The sequence below is a fragment of the Rana temporaria genome, chromosome 1 (assembly GCF_905171775.1).
Source record: "Rana temporaria chromosome 1, aRanTem1.1, whole genome shotgun sequence".
Lineage (NCBI taxonomy): Eukaryota > Metazoa > Chordata > Amphibia > Anura > Ranidae > Rana > Rana temporaria.
The window spans coordinates 293,857,021-293,880,105 of record NC_053489.1 but is presented as its reverse complement, the minus strand read 5'-3'; the positions used below and the strand labels follow the sequence as shown (position 1 = coordinate 293,880,105).

At 41.0% G+C, this 23,085-nt stretch overlaps 1 protein-coding gene across 1 annotated transcript in view; it reads right to left on the bottom strand.

Moving 5' to 3' along the window:
* Positions 1-23,085, bottom strand: part of JAK2 (Janus kinase 2) — a 278,873-nt gene that overhangs the window by 64,838 nt on the left and 190,950 nt on the right. The window contains exons 8-11 of the mRNA XM_040357463.1: positions 13,062-13,219; positions 4,028-4,139; positions 3,760-3,946; positions 576-703 (exon numbers count right to left, since the gene is read on the bottom strand). Coding sequence (XP_040213397.1) covers positions 576-703; positions 3,760-3,946; positions 4,028-4,139; positions 13,062-13,219 — 585 coding nt within the window. The remainder of the gene's footprint in view (positions 1-575; positions 704-3,759; positions 3,947-4,027; positions 4,140-13,061; positions 13,220-23,085) is intronic.

The following is a 23,085-nucleotide window of genomic DNA, read 5'->3' as shown; positions in this document are numbered from 1 at the left end:
CTGTTTTTAAATAGATTACAAGAGACCAGTCAATGAACTGCCACTCTTGCAGACATTTTATACATACAGTATGTCCCAATGTAACCATGTTTTGGCTTCCATTTTTTAACATATTAAAAATTGGACTCGATTAGCAATATGTAGCACCTTATATTTAAGAGTTAAGCAGAACTCCAGGTAAACAGCTAAGAAAACAGATGAAATAAATGTGAAACTCTTTAACTTTATGTCCTAGTTCAGCTTCACACCTTCCTGTTTTACATTACTGCCTCCATCCAGTTTATTGCACAACAAGTCAGTATCATCATTAACTGTTCAATAGGCAAGGTAGTGACAAGGGGAGATTATAAAGTTAAACCAGAAACCAGTGAAGTTCTTTCTCACAATGCAAGTGGCAGAGTTGTGCAAATTGCAAGACTGGCTGAAGAGAAATATAAATACTAAACAACAGATTTGCATACAGTATATGTAGTTCAACTGTGTACTACCTGTTTTCCTGGAGTTTTGCTATTAGGGCAAATCAAGCAAGGGGGATGCAAACTTCATTAGAGAAATGAACCCTAAATTAAACATACGTAAGTCAAGTCTTCACTTCTGATCTTGTGAAAGACCATCTGATTCACATTGGTGTGCCGCTGCAAAGAAGGGGATAATAGGACATCCGATACTCTGTTGCTCCTGAAGATAATCAGGTTTGATTTGTCTATAAAAATGACAAAACATTTAATTTCACATAAGATTAGAGATATTACAATTACCCTTCTGTAAATTCACCCCAATCCCATTACACGTTCACACTGTATTTCTTATTTTTTTAATTCAAGATAAATAAAATGTATTATTTCTAACATCCGCTTTTAGATTTACTAGTTCTCCTCTATTTATTGGGCTAATATTTTTCTACTAATATATCCATTACTATGGATGCTTGTTTGCCAGGTTAAACCAATTAAAGTTAGCAATATGAGGAAAAAGCTTGGATATACACTACCAAACCTACAAAACTCATTCAAGTGTTACTAGCAGTAATGGTAAACAGAGTTCAAAAGTATGAAGCACAAAGAAAAGGTATTTTCTCCAAACAAACATACTAATGGCTCTTAGCATACCTAAGGTGAAGATTATTTTACTATATTATTTTTGGTTAAATAAAAATAAAAAAATAATAATAATATGCACACAATTCATAGTTCTTAACTGCTGATCCATCACAAGTTTTGAAAGTGACATTTTATTTAGGCCCAGTTCACACTGATAAGAGTTCATAAGGAATGTACTGCGTCAAAAACATTCTAAATTCGCATGTCATCCATAAAGTCATTGTTTTCAATGACGGTCATTCACATACATGCATTGCAATTCCTCTACGAATGCGATGCGATAAAAAAAAAGGGTTTTGTGCAAAGTCGCATTGATGGTTCACATATGTGCGAATTCCACCAAACTACTCTCCACAAAAACCAGAAGTACACAGGAAGTTAATGTGTAACGCTGAACCCTCGGGGAGACCAAACAGTTAGCCCACGACTTCCAAGACCTAGCGGGGGAAAAAATAGAGGAAATATAGAGGGACCTACGAGTTCGGTGCTCGTGGAGACGAGCCTGAGATCTCTCACCTACATGTGAGTGCACTCCCACCCGTCAAGACCCCAATTAACAGCCCCCTTTGTGACGTTATTTCACCATCAGCTTTTTGTTGTCTTTTTACTTTGTTTTCCCATATGACACATTGGACGGAGATCTTTCTATTTGTGGACCATAAACATCCAGACCAGGTTGATCTGGACATATTGCGATCAACTTGAGGTGAGCAGCTGGGCCCACCAGAGGTGTATACATGTAATCTTGGTGTTGGCTCAACTACTCTATCCCACTCACACTCCGGATTCAAGGGTCTTATATGTACTTTCTCTAGAACTATCTTCCGTGTGTTTTTCCTTAAAAGTGTGTGTATTCTGTGTATTATTATTTATACAACACTTGCACTGTTGGAGATTGGATTGATTTTTGATGAAACACACCCATACACGGCAGAATTGTGCCAGATCTGGACTTTTTTCAGAGTGCCGGACTTTATTGAGGACCGTCGTTTTGTGATTTATTGCTATTTTATATGTTAGATAATATTATCTTCACTAGTTACTTTGTAGTATACCACCCTATTTTCATTATCTGTCCCTCATATTTTACAGCGCAAGTATTTCATTTGACACATTTATTTCACTTTAGTCTATCGAGGTAGACCTTTATATTTGCAGCAGTATTTTCAGTTTTTAGTTCGTTTCTTCCCCTCCCCCACCCACCCCCCTCCCTCACTTTTTAGACAGCGCAGGAGTTCACGCTTAACTACACAGGAAGTTAACACCCTTTTTTTTTTACATTATGATTCCATTGGCTAGATCAATAGCAGTTATGTCCAACTCCTGAAATTCGCGGTAAGTTCGCACCTTACATAGGACAAAAAAACTGAACAAATTCACAGCGCAGCAGTGTGAACAGAGACTAAATTACCTGGAAGAGGTTTTTGCATATGATCCTGGTGTATTTTAGAAATTGGCAGCAGCAGATTATTGAGAAGATTTTAAAAGGACATTTTTGAATACATGTGGTCTGGCCAGATTTAAACAGGACATGAAACAGCATTTAGGATGATTTGTAAGTGACACTGGAATGGTTGTGATGTTTTTTTTGGAATAGAGATTGTCTCACACATATCTATGAATTATATTTGTGGATCTTTAATTATACAATGTATCCCCCATATTTTTAAGACATACTAGGGGCATTGCCATTTCCAGCCCTGAGTGGTCCAGGCATCTGCTTAAAGTACTGAAGTCATCCCTTTTGTATACTTCTTTCAACCTTTTACTTTCCAGTCTTTCTACCAGGCCCTATAAAGCTACTCATGTTGTGTTCTTGTCCCATAAAAGCAAAACATTGTTCAATTTAATCTTCACATCCCTCCAATTGTTTCTCCTTCCCAGTAGCAAATATCGTTCCTACATTGTTCTATTCATTTTCCAGAAGCTGTCCTAGGTAAACTACACGCAACTCACTGCTTACACAAAGATATGGACTCCCCCATATGATATGCGCATCCTTATCCAGATGTACCAGGTATTATTCTTGTTATGTTGCTGGGGTGAGGACTTTAAAAAAAAAATGTAGAAATAGTAAAACTTTGAGATGAGTTGGTCAAAAATTGTGCAGAGTAAACTTTTCTTGTTGTTTAATGCCGTGATGTCCATTCAGATAAATTTCACCTATTTTATATAAATTGCCACTTCAACCTCTCCAGTAATAATTTTACGTGCCTCAGGTGCTTCATTCAGGTTTTGAGAAGGATGCATCAAGGAATTGAATAGACAACTTAATGAGCTAGTCATATAATTGCTAAACAATTCACTAGGCCCTTAGTGGACATCTCAGTCATAACAACAAACACATTTCCCACAGATGGCGACTGGTTTAGCACTTCAACTTGCAATGTAATGAACACAATAAGAAACATTAAAGTAAACTTGTGAGAATAGAACTATGGGAAATTCTGCTGAAGACTTGTTTTTAAAGATGCAGGATTTGGCTCTGTAAACCTTATCGTTTTTACCTATATAGCAAGTCCCTGCAAAAAAAACAGCAGTGCAGGGCTCCACATATTTCCAGTTTCACCATCTACACGTTCATTCAAAATCAATGCACCTTTAAAAACCTTTTCTTTAAAGTTTGTTTGCTTTTAAAATGAAAGCCACCATGTCTGACCTTTGGGTTTAGGGGGGCAGCATCGAGTAAACTGGAAAATGATGCCATCTGAGCGTACGGTTTCTTTCTGGTAGCAGTTTAACAACTCTTTCAGTGTGCCAAAATTTTTCTTGGCACCTCGTAGGTTGTATTCCCCATTTGGAGTTTTAGTTATCAAGCAGTGTTTATATTCCGGTACTCCAGCACGCTGAAAAAAATCATATACAGAAAAATTAAATCAATGAAATAAACTCATTCGTTTTGAATGTCATTAACTTTTAATAATTACCTCTACTGCAAATGTGAGGAAGTACTTGTTAAATTCTTTAGGACTGCATCGAAGTATGAAAATTCCTTTTTGGCTTCCTGCTTTTTTGAGCTTGTCAATTGCAAATTCCATCCTATAGATCGAGGGGATAGGGGAGAGGCATCATTAGGAAATTGACCAAGAATATGCTACAGCTTTATACATTGATTTGGGGTAAGTTGTTCCATTTATGTTGATAATATGGTCTAGAAAAAAAAAATTAAGCATTACATAAAGAAGTCTAAAAAATAAGCACCCTTTTGGCAGGAATGGAACAAATATTAACAAGGACAGAAGGGGCCCAAACAAAATGACAATTTCCATAACTAGATGACAATAAGGGACCGATTTACTAAAACTAGAGAGTGCAAAATCTGGTGCAGCTGTGCATGGTAGCCAAACAGCTTCTAACTTCAGCTTGTTCAATTAAGCTTTGACAAGAAGCCCAGGTTCACACTGATGCGAATTGGCATGCCAAATCGGTGGCTATTGCCAGCAATTCCACTTTCGGGGTCTGTGAGACGCCAACTTTGCGGCACGGCACAGATTCCCAAAAGTAGTTTCTGTTCTACTTTTGGCGACTTTGGGTGCAATTTCAATAGACATCTGTACAGGAACCCCCCTTGGGGAGATTTCCCCTTTACTTCCTGTTTCATAGCTAAAACAGGAAGTGATATGAAAGCCCTCCAAAGTGAGGGAATCCCAGTGTGCCACCAAAATTAGTGTCCCCATTGGAAGATTTCCATTCTTTTAGTCTTCTGATGCCAACCAAGATGCAAGATTATTTTTAATCTCACTTTTGATAATGATAAACATGACCAATCGAGAGAGAATCACACTAACAGGGGTACAGACAGCAATACCTGACAGGTGTTCTAATTCCTCCCAATTCCTCCCAATTCTATCCAAAGCGGAAAAAAAGTTTTGCCTTTAGGGCGGTAAAATTATGCTTGCATGTATAACTTTATCCAAGGTCTATGGGCAGCTTACAGAAAACAAACAGTTTAGGCTTAATTAGGTCACAATAGACTGCAGATAACCATAAGACATTTTTATGTTAGGCTGACCAAAGATTGGTATTCTTTTTTTTGTTTTGTTTTTTGTTTAGCAGGCTGAACAAACCCCCCCCCCCCCCCCCCCCAAAAAAAAAAAGAAGATTCCTCCATCTACATGAACAAGGTGGAGGAATTACTTCTTAAATATTTAAATGCATAGAAGTTACTTAACCAGCAACCTATCACAAGACTAATTCAGCAGCTGAAAACAACAATGTTGTAACTTTTTTTTTTAATAAATAGAGAAGCTATCTTTCAAACTAAATAGCTGGCTGCTTGGAAACCACCACTGACGTTCAAAGCTTCCCTTTTAAATAATAATAAGGTGTGTGTAATAGTAAACAGCATAAACCAAAGTTCATGATTCACCATACATTAACCTTTTCCCTTTCCAACCAGCGTCTGCACACAAATAGGTACTGAAAAGGAATACAATATGGTAGCCTTATACAGCCAATGAGCTGAATGCATAGATAAAAGCATAGATAAAAGAATATCCACTGCTGGCCATCAGTGTGCAACAACTGCCTGAATACAATGAAAATGCTGCACAGTGACTGCATCGAGTCAGGTACAAAAATGTTCACTTGGCTCAGTTATTTTTTTTTAGTCAACTTTTGTCAAGCCAGGTGATGCTTGCAGAGTCATTCAGTGTGTGAGTGAAGAACTTATATATAGCGCAGCACATGCGAACTAGCGCAGCACATGCGAACTAAAACATTCATGGCTTAAATGTTGGCAAGTTCAGCAGGAATCTGCCAAAATTCAAGCTGTATACGGTCAGCCTTATTTGGCTGCTGTTCTCAATGTGCCTACATTGGTTACCAGAGGATCCAACAAGGACTGAGTGAATATACTGATGTGAAAGGCGGATCTCTGATGTGAAAGGGATTGCTTCCAATACAAAATCATTTCCTAAAGCGTGTTTAATTTATCATATACAGCATCTCACAAAAGTGAGTACACCCCCTCACATTTTTGTAAATATATCATATCTTTTCATGTGACAACACTGAAGAAATTAAAGTTTGCTACAATGTAAAGTTGCAAGTGTACAGCTTGTATAACAGTGTAAATTTGCTGTCCCCTCAAAATAACAACACGCAGTCATTAATGTCTAAATCGCTGGCAACAAAAGATATAATAAAATATTTACGAAAATATGAGGGGTGTACTCACTTTTGTGAGATACTGTAAAATTGAACTCTAAACTGCAGGCGGGGGCTGGGTGTGGCCCTTTGAATGCTTTTATTCTGCCCACAGGGGCACTGATACCAATGATGGGACACTATTCCTCCCACGGACACCATGGATGGGGCACTATTCCTCTTACTGACATCAAGAATGTTTATTCCCACAGACACTGGGTAATTTTTTTTACTAAACTGGCCCTTTGGTTAGAGACCCCTGATTTATAATAGGTTTTTCTTTCAGCCTGCAAAAAATTGTAAAATATACAACATGGTCTCATATTAAAACGTTTGTAGACCGACAGTACTGTAAAAAAAAAAAGTTTCTTAGCCAAAATATTGAATCTGTCTAGTTCAAACTATTGTCAGCACCTGCATATGCAACAAGGACTGAAAAAAAGTGGAGGAGGAGATGCTAAAATAGCCAGCTTACTACATCCAATTCCCCCTCAGTCTCATAACATTTTATCTTTTTAATATAGGCATCTTTCAGAAAATAGAAACCCCCTACACTAAAGCTGGATACACACTATACAATTTTCTGTAGATTTTTTCCTTCAGATTTATCAAAACCATAAAATATCAGGTCAAAACTTAAGAGCCGGTTCACACTGGGGCGATTTTGGATCCGACTTGAAATCGCCTCAAGTCGTCCCAAGTCGTGCTGTCAAGAAAAACAATGGAAGTGAATGGGAGTGGTGTTAATACACACGACTCAAGGCGATCCGACTTCAAAAGAAGTTCCTGTACGACTTCAATCCGACTTGTAGGCGATTCCTACCCATTGATTTCAATGGAAGTAGCTTTCAAGTCTGATCCCTGTTCATAGTGAGGCGATTTTGCCAGAAGCAGAGAGGAATTTACCCAGAAGCCACCAGGTACTCCCCTGTCCCCAGGCAGCCCCCACCTTCTTGGCACGGATTACTTTCACTTTCTTAGTACGTTGTCTCTGTTTGCAGCATGGCTGTCAGAGTTAGGAAAGAGGCCGTGGATAATGAGTCTCTTATAAGGCTGGTAAAAGAGAGACCATGCCTCTACGGCAAGAGGGACCCCTTTTACAAGGACCAAATGAAGAGGGACAATGCCTGGCTGGACATTTCTCGCCTGACCTTTGAGGATTGGGACATATTGTCTGAGACCGACCGCACTGCCAAAAGTAAGTTTAACCTTTTTATTATATGTCTATTTTCCTCGCCTAGGCATGCTGGTTGTAGTTCCATACATGCCACTTGTTTGCACAGAGAATGGCGGCATGAACTCCCTCTTGAAGACAGCAACAATAGAGCACACCGGCATCAATATATCCCCTGGCAGGAACAGTATATCCCATGCTGGCAATAGTAGATGCAGACAGGAACCATAGATTCCCCAAAAAAGTAGATCCCTAACAGGAACACTACTTCAAATGACAAGAACAACAATAGATCCCTGATCGGAACACTAGTTCACATGAGAACAACGATAGATCCTTGACAAAACTAGATCCCTGGCAGGAACAACAGATCCCCCAACAATAGATCCCTGATCGGAACACAAATTCACATGAGAACAACAATAGATCCTTGACAAAACTAGATCCCTGGTAGGAACAACAGATCCCCCAACAATAGATCCCTGATCGGAACACAAGTTCACATGAGAACAACAATAGATCCTTGACAAAACTAGATCCCTGGTAGGAACAACAGATCCCCCAACAATAGATCCCTGATCGGAACACAAGTTCACATGAGAACAACAATAGATCCTTGACAAAACTAGATCCCTGGCAGGAACAACAGATCCCCAACAATAGATCCCTGATCGGAACACAAGTTCACATGAGAACAACAATAGATCCTTGACAAAACTAGATCCCTGGCAGGAACAATAGATCCCCCAACAACAATAGATCCCTGATCGGAACACAAGTTCACATGAGAACAACAATAGATCCTTGACAAAACTAGATCCCTGGCAGGAACAATAGATCCCCCAACAACAATAGATCCCTGATCGGAACACAAGTTCACATGAGAACAATAGATCCTTGAAAAACACTAGATCCCTGGCAGGAACAACAGGTCCCCCAACAACAATAGATCCCAGATCGGAACACAAGTTCACATGACAACAGCAATAGATCCTTGACAACATTAGCTCAATAGCATGTCAATACTGCCAAACCAGCTGTTATGACAGCTGCCATTAGGTAACGCACAGAGAGCATTTTAGACACAGGAAAACAGGGAACAGGGAAGAAGAAACCAAACAGGAAGAAGAATGATGTCAGAAGAGCTTAGTAGCTCTGATTGGCCATTTCTGACATTCCCTGTCCTGGAGGCGATTTATAAATCGCCTCAGATCGCCCTGTGGTTCACATTCAAGTCGTGTCGGAATCGCCTCTGGAAGTCGCGCTGGAAGTCGGATCGCCCCAGTGTGAACCGGCTCTAAGAATTTGTATGCAATCAGGCAGGCCCTTGCACTACATGGTTTTGGTAAACCTGAAGGAAATTGGACAACAAAAGTTCTATAATGCGTATGGGGTCTTACCCTATGGTTGTAAATGGCAGCAGTGTCCATGGCTAAAGTATGCCTGCCAAGTACCACCTGCTACGTAAACATTGGGCTTCCACAGGAATACAGGAAGTCAGTGTTGCTGAATTCTGGCAGCACACCAGAGTCGCAGCTTAATGAAGGAAGATCCAAGTACAACAGCCAATCAGCAGCAGGACAAGTGTAGAGGCTACCCACAGTCTCAATGACTTAAAATCAGCCACACTACTTATATAGTTACAGAGAAACTGTCATTGGGAAAACATTATGATTCAAGTGGCATTACATATAGTCAGCATTTCCGAACCACCTCTGAATCCAAAAGGTGCATGAATACATTGTGGGATTCTGGGGATGGTGGGTGTGCCAGAACTCAAAGCTAATGTCAAAGATTGCATGTAGTGTCTGCATGTGTTCAGTGGGTTTTTAAAAGCATAAAATGTTTTTTTAAGGAATACTGTGTTCGCACTTATAATTTTCAGGACCACTTGACAGTTTCACTTTGATTTAAAAGATTGTGTTAGATATTGTGTAAAGATATTGTGTTAAAACAAAGGTTTTTTTTTTTTTTTGGTGTTTAACAGGAGGGTATTTTTAAAGAGCTTCTTAAAACAAAAGGGTGGTCTGAGCACCACCAAGTCTGCTTACATCCCATGTAGATTCATAAGGGCACAACAAACATTCCATTTGCCCCTCTTGACATACAAGCTCTTCAACCTGACAGCATTGCCAAATTTAAAGGATCTGGCTACGTCATGAAATACATCTTTAGCAGCAAATTACACATTGTTGATTTTGTGAGGACACTGCATTAGAATACATATAAGCTTGAGGCCTAATTGAAGCAATTATGGACTTCTCTTGTTGTGATTTAACAGCTGCTTAACATTTTGGCTATAGAATAAGATCTGATGATTTTGCAGTGAGAACACTCTGTACAACCACTTCTTTACCATGGTAACCTACAGTTACACAAGTATAGTTTTACCAGACTAATTAGCAGTTACATTTTTGGCTCAGTGAGGAAAAAAACATGTCCTGTATGATGGAGAGTAAAAATTTGTGCTTAAAAAAAAAAAAAAAAAAAAAAAAGGAGGGGGCGCTTAAAAGATCTATTCTTGCATATTTTCTTTCGCCACAGCCACGTACAAAGAAATAATAAATCATATCTGTTTATGAACCTGGGCTTGAGCACTCTAAATGGCCCATTTTAGCATGTGGGCAGCGGTCAAGTTTTTTCTTGCAGTGAGCAATGGCAAGGCGGCGGTGTGATACGCATTTCAGCGCATCACACCGATTACTTTTAAAGTTATTTAAAGTGCACAAAGTTACACTTCATTCATGACTTCGCACAGCAGTGCGGTGCATTGCAGTATTGTACAGAGACATGCAGTGCCTGCCTACCTGTTCACTTCTTTACCATGCTACATGTCTGCATTTTACCATAGGTCACTGCACCACACTTCCAGGCTGTGCTGGTGTGCAAACAAGGCATATAGAAGACAATTATTTTCTATGTGCCCTAGCAGCGCACAAAATGCCAGTCACCATGCTATGTGTGAACAAACCTTAACAGTTGACTGGGACATCTAATACGCCTGATTTCTGCAGAGTATACAACATGCTTGCTCTGGCTCAGTCGATCTAGAAAGTTTAAATTATTCTAGAGAAGAAGCAAGAGAAAGAGGTAGACACTGCTCTAAACTCATGGAAGAGTGGGACAGTTTTTTTAATTCATATTGACTGAGCAGCTGACAATTTACAGACATTTGCCTGCCACCATAAACAATTGATCTGTCAACCTGTTTGTTGTCCATGGGCTGCTCTATATGGATACACATGCATGTGATCTACTTCTTATCACATTGTAGAAATGTTTGCAGGATAGGTATTCCCAGTATTATGATGGGGGGGGGGGCAGTGATGATCAAGGGGTGGTGCTATGGGGGGAATATGCAGGGTCATAAGGAGGGTATTGTAAAGGAAGTGGCTTGGACTGGGTGCACGATTGGCAGTGACATTAGCAGTGGGAGTGAGAGGGCAGGTACGAGATTTAGAAGGGACAGGGGGCTGAGGCCATTCATTTTTTTCTGTGAATACAATCCCAATATTTGTATGATTGTTTTTACAGGTTGGTTTCACTTCGATGTAAGAGCCTTTTGGAACAGATTGGCGCCGCTTGCCAAGTGGATTTGGCAACCTCCCAAAGGGGGGAACATGAACATCGCAGATACCACACGGTGGGTGTAAACCACATAGTGCTTCTCCAATCTCCTCCACAGGCATCTGATTGCAAGTGAGGGGTTCAGCTGCATCTAACTGTCTATTCCGAGTGGGCCAGCAATTTGGTGTGGGGACTTGGAGCAGGGTGCATACAGGCCTGGGTGGAGTCTAAGGGAGCTTAATTCAGGGTATCCTCAGTTATTGGGCAGTGGGGTGAGGTGTCACAATCTGCAGGAGCGCTCCATAATATTAAATGTCTGAAATGTATCAAATAAACTTGGGACAGACAGAATTTTGCCATAAAGTCATTGTTTTGTCGTTACTTGGGTTATGAGTTCTGAAAAGAGGCGCGTGGACCATCCAGACCTTATAGCATGGCATTGCACAATACCATCTATATTAATCTTAGTCAATGTAGTAACAGATCTTGTCTGAACAGCAATAAAGAAGGATTGTTAATACGACCGATTATACAGATATTTATATTTGTAAATGGAAGATACCCATATTAGCTACATACAGGTATGGAGCATTTTGCCAAGTACTACACAGTCTTTTTACTTCCGCACTTATTTCCATGGGGTAGATTTACTAAAATTGCACACAGAAACGGATTTAGCTGTGCATAGTAACATGGTATCAGCTTTCAGGTTTTGTCAAAGCTTAAATTAAACAAGCTGAAGTTGGGGTCCACACCAAAAATTTGCAATGAATAATTCAAAATAACAAATTTTTTTTTTCTTTTAGAGCTCACATTTTTAAGATCACCCAGAATACTAATGGCATAATGTGATTCTGATCTGCCCAAAAAAATGCTCAAGGAAAGAACCGTGAACAGTGCTGAAGCACAGGCAGCTTGTGACATTTTTCAATCCTAGCTGTTCACAGAGCCTCGACTTTGCTTCAAGCTGGAATTCGGCCTGTGCCCAGCCTGCACTAATGCCGCGTACAGACGGTCGTTTTTTGTGATGAAAAAAAAAACGATGTTTTAAATCATAAAATAAAACGACGTTTTTGAAACTTCATTTTCAAAAACGACGTTGCCTACACACCATCGTTTTTTCACAATGCTCTAGCAAAGCGAGGTTACGTACACCACTTTTTTCCATTGAAGCTCGCTTCATAACTAGCTTCTGGGCATGCGCGGGTTTAAAAACGTTGTTTTAAACGTCGTTTTTTGCTACACACGGTCAATTTCTGTGAACCAAAAAACAACGTTTTGAAAAACGACCCAAAAAATTCAAGCATGTTCGAATTTTTTTTTGTCGTTTTTTTGAAGACATAAAACGACGTTTTGCCCACACACGATCATTTTAAATGACGTTTTTTAAAACGTCGTTTTTTTCATTACAAAAAACGACCGTCTGTACGCGGCATAAGCCCCTTTTGACTATCAAATTAAAGAGCCTGTGTGAGCAGTAAAAAAAAAAAAAAAAAAAGGAGGAGGGTAAAGTAGAGCATGATTATGGGGGGCAGAGCTAAATCTTCATAGGTGGTCAAGATCCTGTAATTACCTTATACACCTTTTTAAGGTCCGCTTGGGTTCAATTTAATGATAAACCTATCAATTATGCAGATTATTATTTTCAACGTAAGCGACAACCCTTTATAGGTAAAGAGGAACTGATCGGCCAGGGGGCTCCAGGAGAGATTACCATAAGGTGCAAATATGCATGGCGTACCTCAAATGGCTATACACTGTTGGATTTTTTTTCTTTAGCCCATGGGCGGAACAAAAATAATGACGAGGATGGGGGAATCCTCCAACCCCCCTCCCACCCGCTAAACCGGTCTGTGTATGGTGATCGTTAAGTTTGTCCTCAACCAGCATTATCAAATCTGTGCTCGTTGCCATTTTTGTGGATTTTTCTACCCGACCATTGTCTTCTTTGCCCACTAGCTCATGCACACTTGACGTACATTATCACATTACCTACATGCTAGAAAACACAATGTCTCTTTTACCAGACTTTAGCTCAACTTTATCCATTTACAAACAAAAAGTATACTTACGACACAGGGCCATGGCAATAACTATGAATGCCTTCCAGTACTTGTGGCGGCACTACTTCTTTGCAAAGGTAATGGTGTGCATCTGCTGTTAATCTGTAATATCCATCAATTAGTGACACAAAGGATAGAGCTTCTTTTAAAGAAGAAAATTCTACCTCCTGAAGAAAAATAAAAAATAGCAAGCAGTCAACACAGTACTTGACATGCAGTAATTAAATACACTGTCAAAATGAGCAGTAAAACGGTCCACAGTATAGCATGCATTTCTTACAGAGACCTGTGAACAATTTAACAATTCCTTTGTTAATTTATACTGCACCAAGGCTTTTAGTGTTATATAAAAAAAAAAAATAAGAACACACACTCAAAATTCAATTGAAAAAATACGATATCAATAATATGCTGCCAAAGCAATATAGTGGGCACTTTGTCTGTGTATAGTTTAATAAGCGAATTTACATGCAAAACCGAACATAATGCTTATTCCACTGAAAGTAATGCTTATGCCCTCCAACCTGGCAAAGAATCTACTGTGGGGAGGAAAGCACTAGACTACACAGGTTATTTCTTAAAAGCCAGCAGCTATAGTATTTATAGCTGCTGGCTTTTATTTTAACTTTAGTTATTAACTAAATGCAATATCCTTCATGCTAGCTCTGCAAGAGGATAATATTTCATTTTGAGTATACTAGCTTGTTCTTAGCGGACCCTAAAAATGAATGAACAAAGCCCATACTGATGCCCCAGAGAACATCTCAAAAGCAAATGTTCTGGATATGCAAGATAACCATGTGTGGTCTGCTTTATGGGCGGCAAGAGAGACTCCACTGTACATTTACTTACACACGATTACTCTCTGATCTGATCCACATAAACAGAAGAGGGCAGTTCCCCTTCCATTTTTGGATCCGGAGGTAGGCGGGTATAAACAGACACAAATCCATAGGAATTTATAAAACTGACAAACAGACCTGTCATCTATCCCTGCTAATCTAGAGGGAGGTGTGTCCCAGACGGTCGTTCGCCTTATATTTCTTATAGTGTGTACCAGCCTAAAAGCTGGTCACTGCTGGATGCCAGTGTATGATAAATTCACATACAATATTTTATTAACATATTAAAATATATTTTTGTACTGAACGTAATGTTAAAAAAAAACTATACCCCAAAATTAACCTTTTTAGACAGTGCAATGTTTCCTGCCTCCTTGTCTGGTGATGTGCGATGTCAGCAAATCTGTGTCTATCCCAGCCCTGATTTACTGTGTCCAAAGTTTATTAAAGTGATTGTAAAGGTTTGTTTTTTTTTCTTTTTTTTTTAAATAAATAACAAACATGTCATATTTGCTTGCTCTCTGCAAGGGCTTTGCACAGACTGGCCCCGATCCGCCTTTTCTGGAGTCCACCAGCGGCGCTCCTGGCGCCTTCACTTTGAGTGCCCCCGTGGAGAGCCGCATTCCATGTGAGCACTTTTGCGTGCACGCTCCTGAGTCCTGCTGCTGTATCCATTGACATAGACAGCAGGGTTCGGCCTCACCCCCCATGTCACAGCATTTGATTAACAGCAGCGGGAGCCAATGGCTCCTGCTGCTATCAATCTATCCGATGAGCCCAGCAGCTCCAGCCGATGTTCCGGGTCCTCATTATTGTCATTGCAACGACTGGGTTCAGGTAAGGAAAAGGGGGGCTTTGGGGGGCAGCTGCAGCACAGAAGGGTTTTCTCCTGAATGCATAGAATGCATTAAGGTAAAAAAAATAACCTTAAGACTTTACAACTCCTTTAAGGCTTCAAAGACTTGGAGAGAAAAAAAGAAAAAAAAAACAGAAAAAAAACTAATACACAGACCAGCACTCTCAGTCAATAGCTGGGCGGGGCAGGAATGCGGCATGCATTCCCATGTGGTAAGTTTTGAAAGCACATACATTTAAATAGGCTGCAAAGTCCCCCCGACCAGAAGAAAAGTAGTGCTTGCACTACTTTTAGGGCCATTTTAGATTCATGCGCTTTTGCTGAGCTACAAAGCACCTTTGTAGCATGACAACAACGCATCAGATTTATTTCCCTTTACATCCTATGAGACTTTTCACAGCACTGTGCTGCATTAGCCCTGCATTCTGAAAAGTCCTGCATGCAGAGGATCATTGGTGCCAGTCCCAAAAGTGCACCACAGATGCACCTTTCATTGAAATCAATGGGAACCGCATTAAAAATGTACCCATGGTAATATTTAATTTTAAGTATACTAGCTTGTCCTTAAATGACCTTAAACATGAATGAACAAAGCCTATACGGATGCTCCAGAGAACATCTCAAAAGCAAATGTTCTGGATATGCAAGATAACCATGTGTGTGGAGTCTGCAGAGTGCTGTTCATTGCTGTGCCTCCTCCAGCCTGCACAGAGCTGGGGCTCAGGTCACCAAGGAACACGGGTCATCACTAAACCCTTTCAAGAATTACCAAATATGATTCAAGACAAGACATTCATAAGCTGCCCAACACCGAAAAAAAACCTGGAGCAACCCAAGAAGGCTGGACTGCCTTATGACTGTTTTGTGACCATCCATAGTATTGTATGCATTACATCCATCCTATTTTATGAGGATTACCTCAATACAAACATTTGAACCTGGGACCCTAAGCGCCGTCTCCTCTGGATTGTTTGTTTGTCTTAACACTACTCCAAGTGTATATCCGACAACAGTCTGGGATAGTAGTCAGTGGTGTGCTCAGCTATACCCATATACACCAATGAACAATTGGCTATAGTGCTCGCTTCCTTTGCTTTAGTCGCATTATTATACATGTCTATGGGGATGCCAAACTCAAGTAAAATGCAGGTTGAATGTACCTCTCAAAGAATGATCTTAGAAGCATCTCAAACTGATATAAAACAGATTCCATTGTCACAAGCCAAAAGGTCATTGACACAGACCAGAAGGCTATTTAAATATGATGGATAAGGAAGTCCCTCTCAGAAAACCCACTGCTATGTAAATCAGGGGTTGACAAATTTGCTTGGAATCTAGGAGCCAGCTAAAAAAGTTTGGAGCCAGAAAACGCGCCCCGTCCCAACGAGCTTGCGCGCAGAAGCGAACACATACGTGAGCAGCATATGTAAACGGTGTTCAAACCACACATGTGAGGTATTGCCGCGATTGGTAGAGCAAGAGCAATAATTCTAGCCCTAGACCTCCTCTGTAACTCAAAACATGCAACCTGTAGAATTTTTTAAACGTCGCCTATGGAGATTTTAAAGGGTAAAAGTTTGTCGCCATTCCACGAGCGGACGTAATTTTGAAGCATTACATGTTGGGTATCAATTTACTCAGCGTAACATTATCTTTCATAATATTAAAAAAATGGGGATAACTTTACTGTTGTCTTATTTTTTAATTAAAAAAAGTGTAATTTTTTCCCAAAAAAGTGCGCTTGTAAGACCGCTGCGCAAATACGGCGTGACAGAAAGTATTGCAACGATCGCCATTTTATTCTCTAGGGTGTTAGGATAAAAAATATATATAATGTTTGGGGGTTCTAATGAGAGGGAAGAAGATGGCAGTGAAAATAGTGAAAAATTACATTAGAATTGCTGTTTAACTTGTAATGCTAAACTTGTAATAACAACGGCCACCACCAGATGGCGCCAGCTTACACATCTGGTGGTAACTTGTAATACCAACGGCTCACCACCAGATGGTGCCAGCTCACAAAAAAAAAAAAAACTTTTTTTTTTTGCCCCCCTTCCAAGCCAAGTCGCCAGGACCCTATTTCTAGTCGCCATGGCGACCTGGCGCCCGGGATTTGTCGAGCCCTGATGTAAATTATACTGAAATAAAATATTAGTAATGCATTTCCTGCAGAAAATGCGTGGGAATGCTAAATAGCTGAATTGCTAAAGCTAACTGAATGAATAGCTTAAATCCGTAAGAAAAAGTTGAAGTGAGAATCAGCATTCCCACTAATTAGCATCTTTTTAAAAGTAATTACCTTTTGCAGGAGCTGCCCCATAAAATTTCTACCATCAAAACTGCCCCCATCAAAATTATCCCATCATATTACCACCAAACTACCAAATTGCCCCCATCCTATTGCCCCATCAAAAACTGCCCCCATCAATATGCCCCATCAACAATTGCCCCCATCCTATTGCCCCATCAAAAAGTGCCCCCATCCTATTCCCCCTATAAAAACTGCCCCACCAAATTGCCCCATTAAAAACTGTCCCATCCTATTGCCCCATCAAAAAGTGCCCCCATCAATATGCCCCATCAACAATTGCCCCCATCCTATTGCCCCATCAAAAAGTGCCCCCATCCTATTCCCCCTATAAAAACTGCCCCACCAAATTGCCCCATTAAAAACTGTCCCATCCTATTGCCCCATCAAAAAGTGCCCCCATCCAAAACTGCCCCCATCCAAAACTGCCCCCATCCTATTGTCCCATCAAAAACTGCCAATCCGATTGCCCCCATCAAAAACTGCCAATCCTATTGCCCCCATCAAAAACTGCCAATCCTATTGCCCCCATCAAAAACTGCCCCATCCTATTGCCCCCATCAAAAACTGCCCCATCCTATTGCCCCCCTTAAAAACTGCCCCCATCCTATTGCCCCCCTTAAAAACTGCCCCCATCCTATTGCACCCCCCCCACCAAAAAACTGCCCCATCAAAAACGGCACCATTAAAATTGCCCCCATCCTATTGCTCCATCAAAAACGGCCCCATCCTACTGCCCCCATCAAAAACGCTCTCATTGACTTCAATGTTAAAAAAAAGTGTTAAAAGGCTTACTATTTTAAAAAGTAGAAATAGTAGAAATAGTAGAAAAAAGTTGAAGAAGTCCCATCATTAGCTATACATTTTAAAAGTTGAATGGTTTTAATAGCTGAAAGTATGCAGAAGTTATGCAAAGCCAAATAATGTACAGAATAAAATTTAAATCAAAAGATAAATAAAAACACGAACAATTGTGGGACTGCTGAAGCCATACCACTAAATATAAAACGGTTTTGTATTTTTTTTTTTTTTAAATCGGCCTTTTTTAATTTTTTTAACAAAAAATAAAAACCGCAGACGTGATCAAATGCCACCAAAAGAATGTTCTGTTTGTGGGAAAAAATTATAAAAATGTCATTTGGGTACAGCGTTGTATCACCGCGCAATTGTCAAAGAATGAGAAAGCTGAAAGCTGAAAATTGGTCTGGGCAAGAGGGGGGTTTAAGTGTCTGGTAAGCAAGTGGTTAAGAAAAATCATCTGTTATTTTTGAGTCATCAAGAGATTTCAAAAACAACTCCTGATAACTCAGCAAAAAAAAATAAAAAAATTACTTGAAATTTTTTTTTAAAAGGAAAAAGCCTGACAGGTTCTAATAATCCCTCTCCACTCCATCCAACACTAAAAATAAACAGGATTTCCTTTATTTATAATGTAACAAATGGGGGAGAAATGGGGGAAAAAATATTGGTTTGGCAGTTAAAGGGTTATAAATGAAAAAAAAAAATATGATTTCGTAGTGAAAAGGTTAAAAATAAAGAAATAAGTGGTCACATTACCTGTGATGTCATTGGCTGAGCCAATATAAACAGGTGAAGAGAGGGAAGACAGCAGTAGCTGAGTGTTCACTGACCAGTGAAGACGTGTTTCTAATCTCACCTGAGTTTTTTCCTGCGATTTGATTCGATTTCATTGCGATTCGATTTCATTGCGATTTCTAATTCTTGTACATTTAAAGCTTGTTTCTTTATTTCTTAATAATGAGACAATTTAAATGTAAAAAGCTTTTTTCACTGAAAAACACCAAAGAGAAACCCAGCAACGGAAGGGCAGCTATGGAAGGAGGTATCAGTGACCAGCCTGCAGATACCCCCAAAAAGTGCCCCAAAATGAAGAGGATCCGGGCGTTTGTACGCGGCTGTTTCAGAGCCGTTGTTGGATGTTTCGGATCTGGCTGTAAAGTCAATGGACATCACCGGGATACAGACACCGAGATTGGTAAGTACTATGGATAGTGATCAATACAAAATGTACTCTGTATAACCTAGACTCATCGATCGAAGGAACCTTCACCCCAAAATGATTCCTTTTCATAGAATTTTAGAACAGGAGATATTAAAGTGATTGTTAAGCCTCTATGTGATCTTTATATCCTTCCCTCTGTCAGATACAAAGCTGCATCCTAGTGCCTGTGTGTTATTTAAAAAAGAACCGGTGGAGTGCGCATGCGCGGGCAACGGCGATGGCTGACTGAGCCGTGAGCTCCGCACCAGGCAGGAACAGCGGCGCCCGTAGCTCGGTACACAGACGCTCCCGAGCTCTACAAACCCACACAGGCAGCCTTCGGGACAGCGGGCACATTTTGGTACCTCAGGGTACTCTAAAATCCAAATACTTTTGCCGTTCTGAGACGTAGAACGATCGTGAGGAGAATCCAAGATGGCCGCCGCGCGGCTCACACAGGCACAGCAGCACAGCCTCATTGACCAGGGATCTCTCAGGCAAGTGACGCCCTTCTCCCCCCTGCAAAACAAACAGGAAGACCTGGGAAATTCCCCTCATTTGAACTTTCTTTACCCAGACACCAATGGAGCTCAGATTCAACCCATAATGTCTGAAAATTTACTCACACCTCAGGGACCCATGATTTCACCTCAGCATAGTCCCCTCAGCCATGACGCATTATCAATGGGGTCGCCTACCCTAATGGAGGAACTATTCTTGAAATTTTCATCCTTATTAGACAGGGGCTTGTCGCAAACAGCAGCCAAAATTACGGGTGATTTAAAGGCTGACTTCCACTCATTAGGTACTAGGATAGAAGCTGTTGAGGGCAAATTGGAGGAAACAATTGCAGCTACCTCACAGAATTATAGTCATATGCAAACACTTCAAGACCAGCTGGAAGTAGCCATGAATCGCATTGATGAACTCGAAAATAGATCACGGAGGTCGAATATTAGGATTAGAGGTCTACCTGAATCCGTCATCAATGTCCCTGAGGCAGTGCAGGACCTAATCAAAAATCTTCTTCCCAACATCACCCCTCAGCGATTGGAACTAGACAGAGCTCACAGGGCCCTAGGAGCCCCTAGGAAAGATGGCTCTCCAAGGGACATCATTGCTAAGCCACATCACTTTTCTGTCAAGGAGGAAGTCATGAGACAAGCAAGGTCGGCTCAGGTCATATTGTGCCAGGGTCATCAAGTACAACTTTTTGCGGACCTATCTCCTTCCACCATCCAAAGACGAAGGTCTCTGAAACCCCTGCTTCTTGCGTTAACCCAGAAATCCATCAAATATAAGTGGGCATTCCCATTTGCGGTCAAATTTTCTCTCAATAGCAAACCATATGCCTTTTCCACCCTATCAGATGGGGAAAATCTGCTACTGCGACTGAAAATCATAGCTCAAGAAGCAGACATGGACACTTCCAGTGTGGGTCAAGGGTCCAACAAAAGAGCTATCCCTACCAGCCCTCCATCTCCCCTGTGGCTGAAGAACAAGAATAAGAAAGCCAAGGACAATGGAACTACCTGAAATGTGACTTTTGTGCTTCACCATCAAGCTCCTTTCAGCTTGCTCTTTGAGCAATGGTTAGGCCTGATAGGCCGATTGGATTTTTTCCTCATGTTCTCTTATTTTGGTCTTTTTTTTCCATCTACATTTCATATATAGGTCATATTACCTATCTAGTTCTCCCAAACTGTTCCTAGGCTAGTACCTGCTGGTGGTCGGCTCGGGCTTCCCTTGACCCACTCTTTGGGGGGGGGGGGGGGGGAGTCTGAGGCGATTACCTGGGGTCGTTATTTCCACAAAAGTGGTATATTATTTTTTTCTTTTTTTTTTGGATGTGTACTGTTCATTGCAATTTTTATTCAGGTCGATAATATATCTTGGGCGCCTGGTTCCTGCCTGGTCCTAATGCGCCTCCAGCCAACCGTCGGATACCTTATGGTTTCCGAGGGGTGGACAGCTCCCTCTGATTTCAGAGGAGCTGATGTTGTGTTTGACTTCCTGGGCGTCTGGGGCCTCTCCCCCCCAGCGCCTGTTTTCTATTTTCAGGGAGTTCCTTTTTGCTCTTTTCTTTCCTGTCTTCCCTCACCTTACCCTATGATCCTTAATTGTATACAAACATGCCTAAGATTTTCTTCACCTACAGGTGCTTCACTCCTCCTGACTGCCTTCAGGGATACAGCCCTCATGACTTCGTTCTTTTCGAAACTACTGTGGGTGAGTGGGGGTTGCCCCAGCTGCGGTGCCGACTCTATACCACATGGTTAATCAGGTAGATTTTAATATTCGCATTGCCTCACATAATGTTCAGGGTATGAACTCTCAGATCAAACGGAGGAAGGTAATGGACCTTTATAAATCTATGCACCTTGACATTGTCATGATGCAGGAAACCCACCTTCCTGTCCGATATAGCCCTACTTTCCTACACCCACATTTTCCTCAATTTTATCTGGCCAGTGCTGAAAACAAAACCAAAGGAGTAGCGATACTATTCTCCAAGAAATGTGCCTTTGTCAAATTATCTGAAGTCATTGACCCAGAGGGGAGGTTCATTTTGGTTAAAGGTAGGATAGGGGATCAGTTATTCTCTCTTGTTTCCTACTATACCCCTAACAGGGGACAAGCTAAATTCTTCAAGTCAATGATTGATGCCCTGTCTCCTGACCTCGAGGGCACCATTGTGCTCGGAGGGGATTCTAACACAGCCCTGGACCAGGGCTTAGATAAAACTAAACCTCCTGGGTCTAGATTGATTCGCCCTACAAGAGAAAGCCTCAAATTCGCAAAAGTCCTACATGATAATGGCCTAGCTGATACCTGCAGGGAACTCAACCCCTCTACTCGAGACTACACTCATTTCTCTCATCCACATTTGTCCTATGCACGCATTGATCATATCCTCACCCCATCTTCCACTCTCCCGGCGATCCTGTCTGCCTCCATAAGGGACACTGTTTTATCTGACCACTCCTTAGTAATCATATCGCTTAAATTAGGGGTCCGGGAGGGATCACGCACGTTCTGGAGACTGAACGAGTCCTTACTGTCTGAGCCAGTCAGGGTCAAGGAGATAGGCTTAGCATTGACAGAATACTTTAAACTCAATGATACAGGGGACGTTTCTGAGGAAACGATATGGGCTGCCCACAAAGCCTTTATTAGAGGGAGGCTCATTCAGATCTCTACGAAACTAAAACGAGAAAGGGTCGCTGAAATAAGCAAATTGGAAGCGGAATACATTTCCCTTAAAGCCAGACACAAAAAAAACCCGTCCGGAGTCTCCACGTCGGTTATAGACAACGCTAGACTGGCGCTCAATCTCGCTCTTACTACCCGGGCTGAGAAATCAATTAGGTGGGGAACACATAAATTCCACACCCAAGCTGATAAAATAGGCCCCCTCCTTGCTGCCAAACTTACCCCTAAAACTAAATTGATTTCTATGCCTAAAATAAAAATAGGGGGTAATCCTCCTACAACCAATCCATCCAAAATCCTAGAGGCTTTCCAAGGCTTTTATTCACGCCTTTATGAACCCCACACCAGGCTAACTGCTGGTTCAACGTCACAATTCCTAGAGGGACTTCATATCCCGACCCTGTCAACGGCTCACAGAGATATCTTGGATTCCCCAATCACAGATGAGGAGGTTATGGAGGTAGTCAAGGGTCTTAGAACTGGGTCGGCCCCTGGTCCAGATGGACTGTCTATCCCTTATTACAAAACTTTTTTAGATATCCTGGCTCCACACATGACTACGTTTTTTAATTCCAAAACCAGGGGTGATCCTCTGGATTCCCAGATTAATACTGCCTTTATAACGGTCATTCCGAAACCGGACAAAAACCCAGAAGACGTTAAAAACTACCGCCCGATATCTCTAATTAATAACGACCTTAAGGTCCTCACCAAAATCCTAGCCAATAGATTAGCAGGGTTCATAGGGCAGTACGTACACAAAGACCAAGTAGGTTTTATACCTGGCAGACAGGGCCCGGACCAAATTAGGA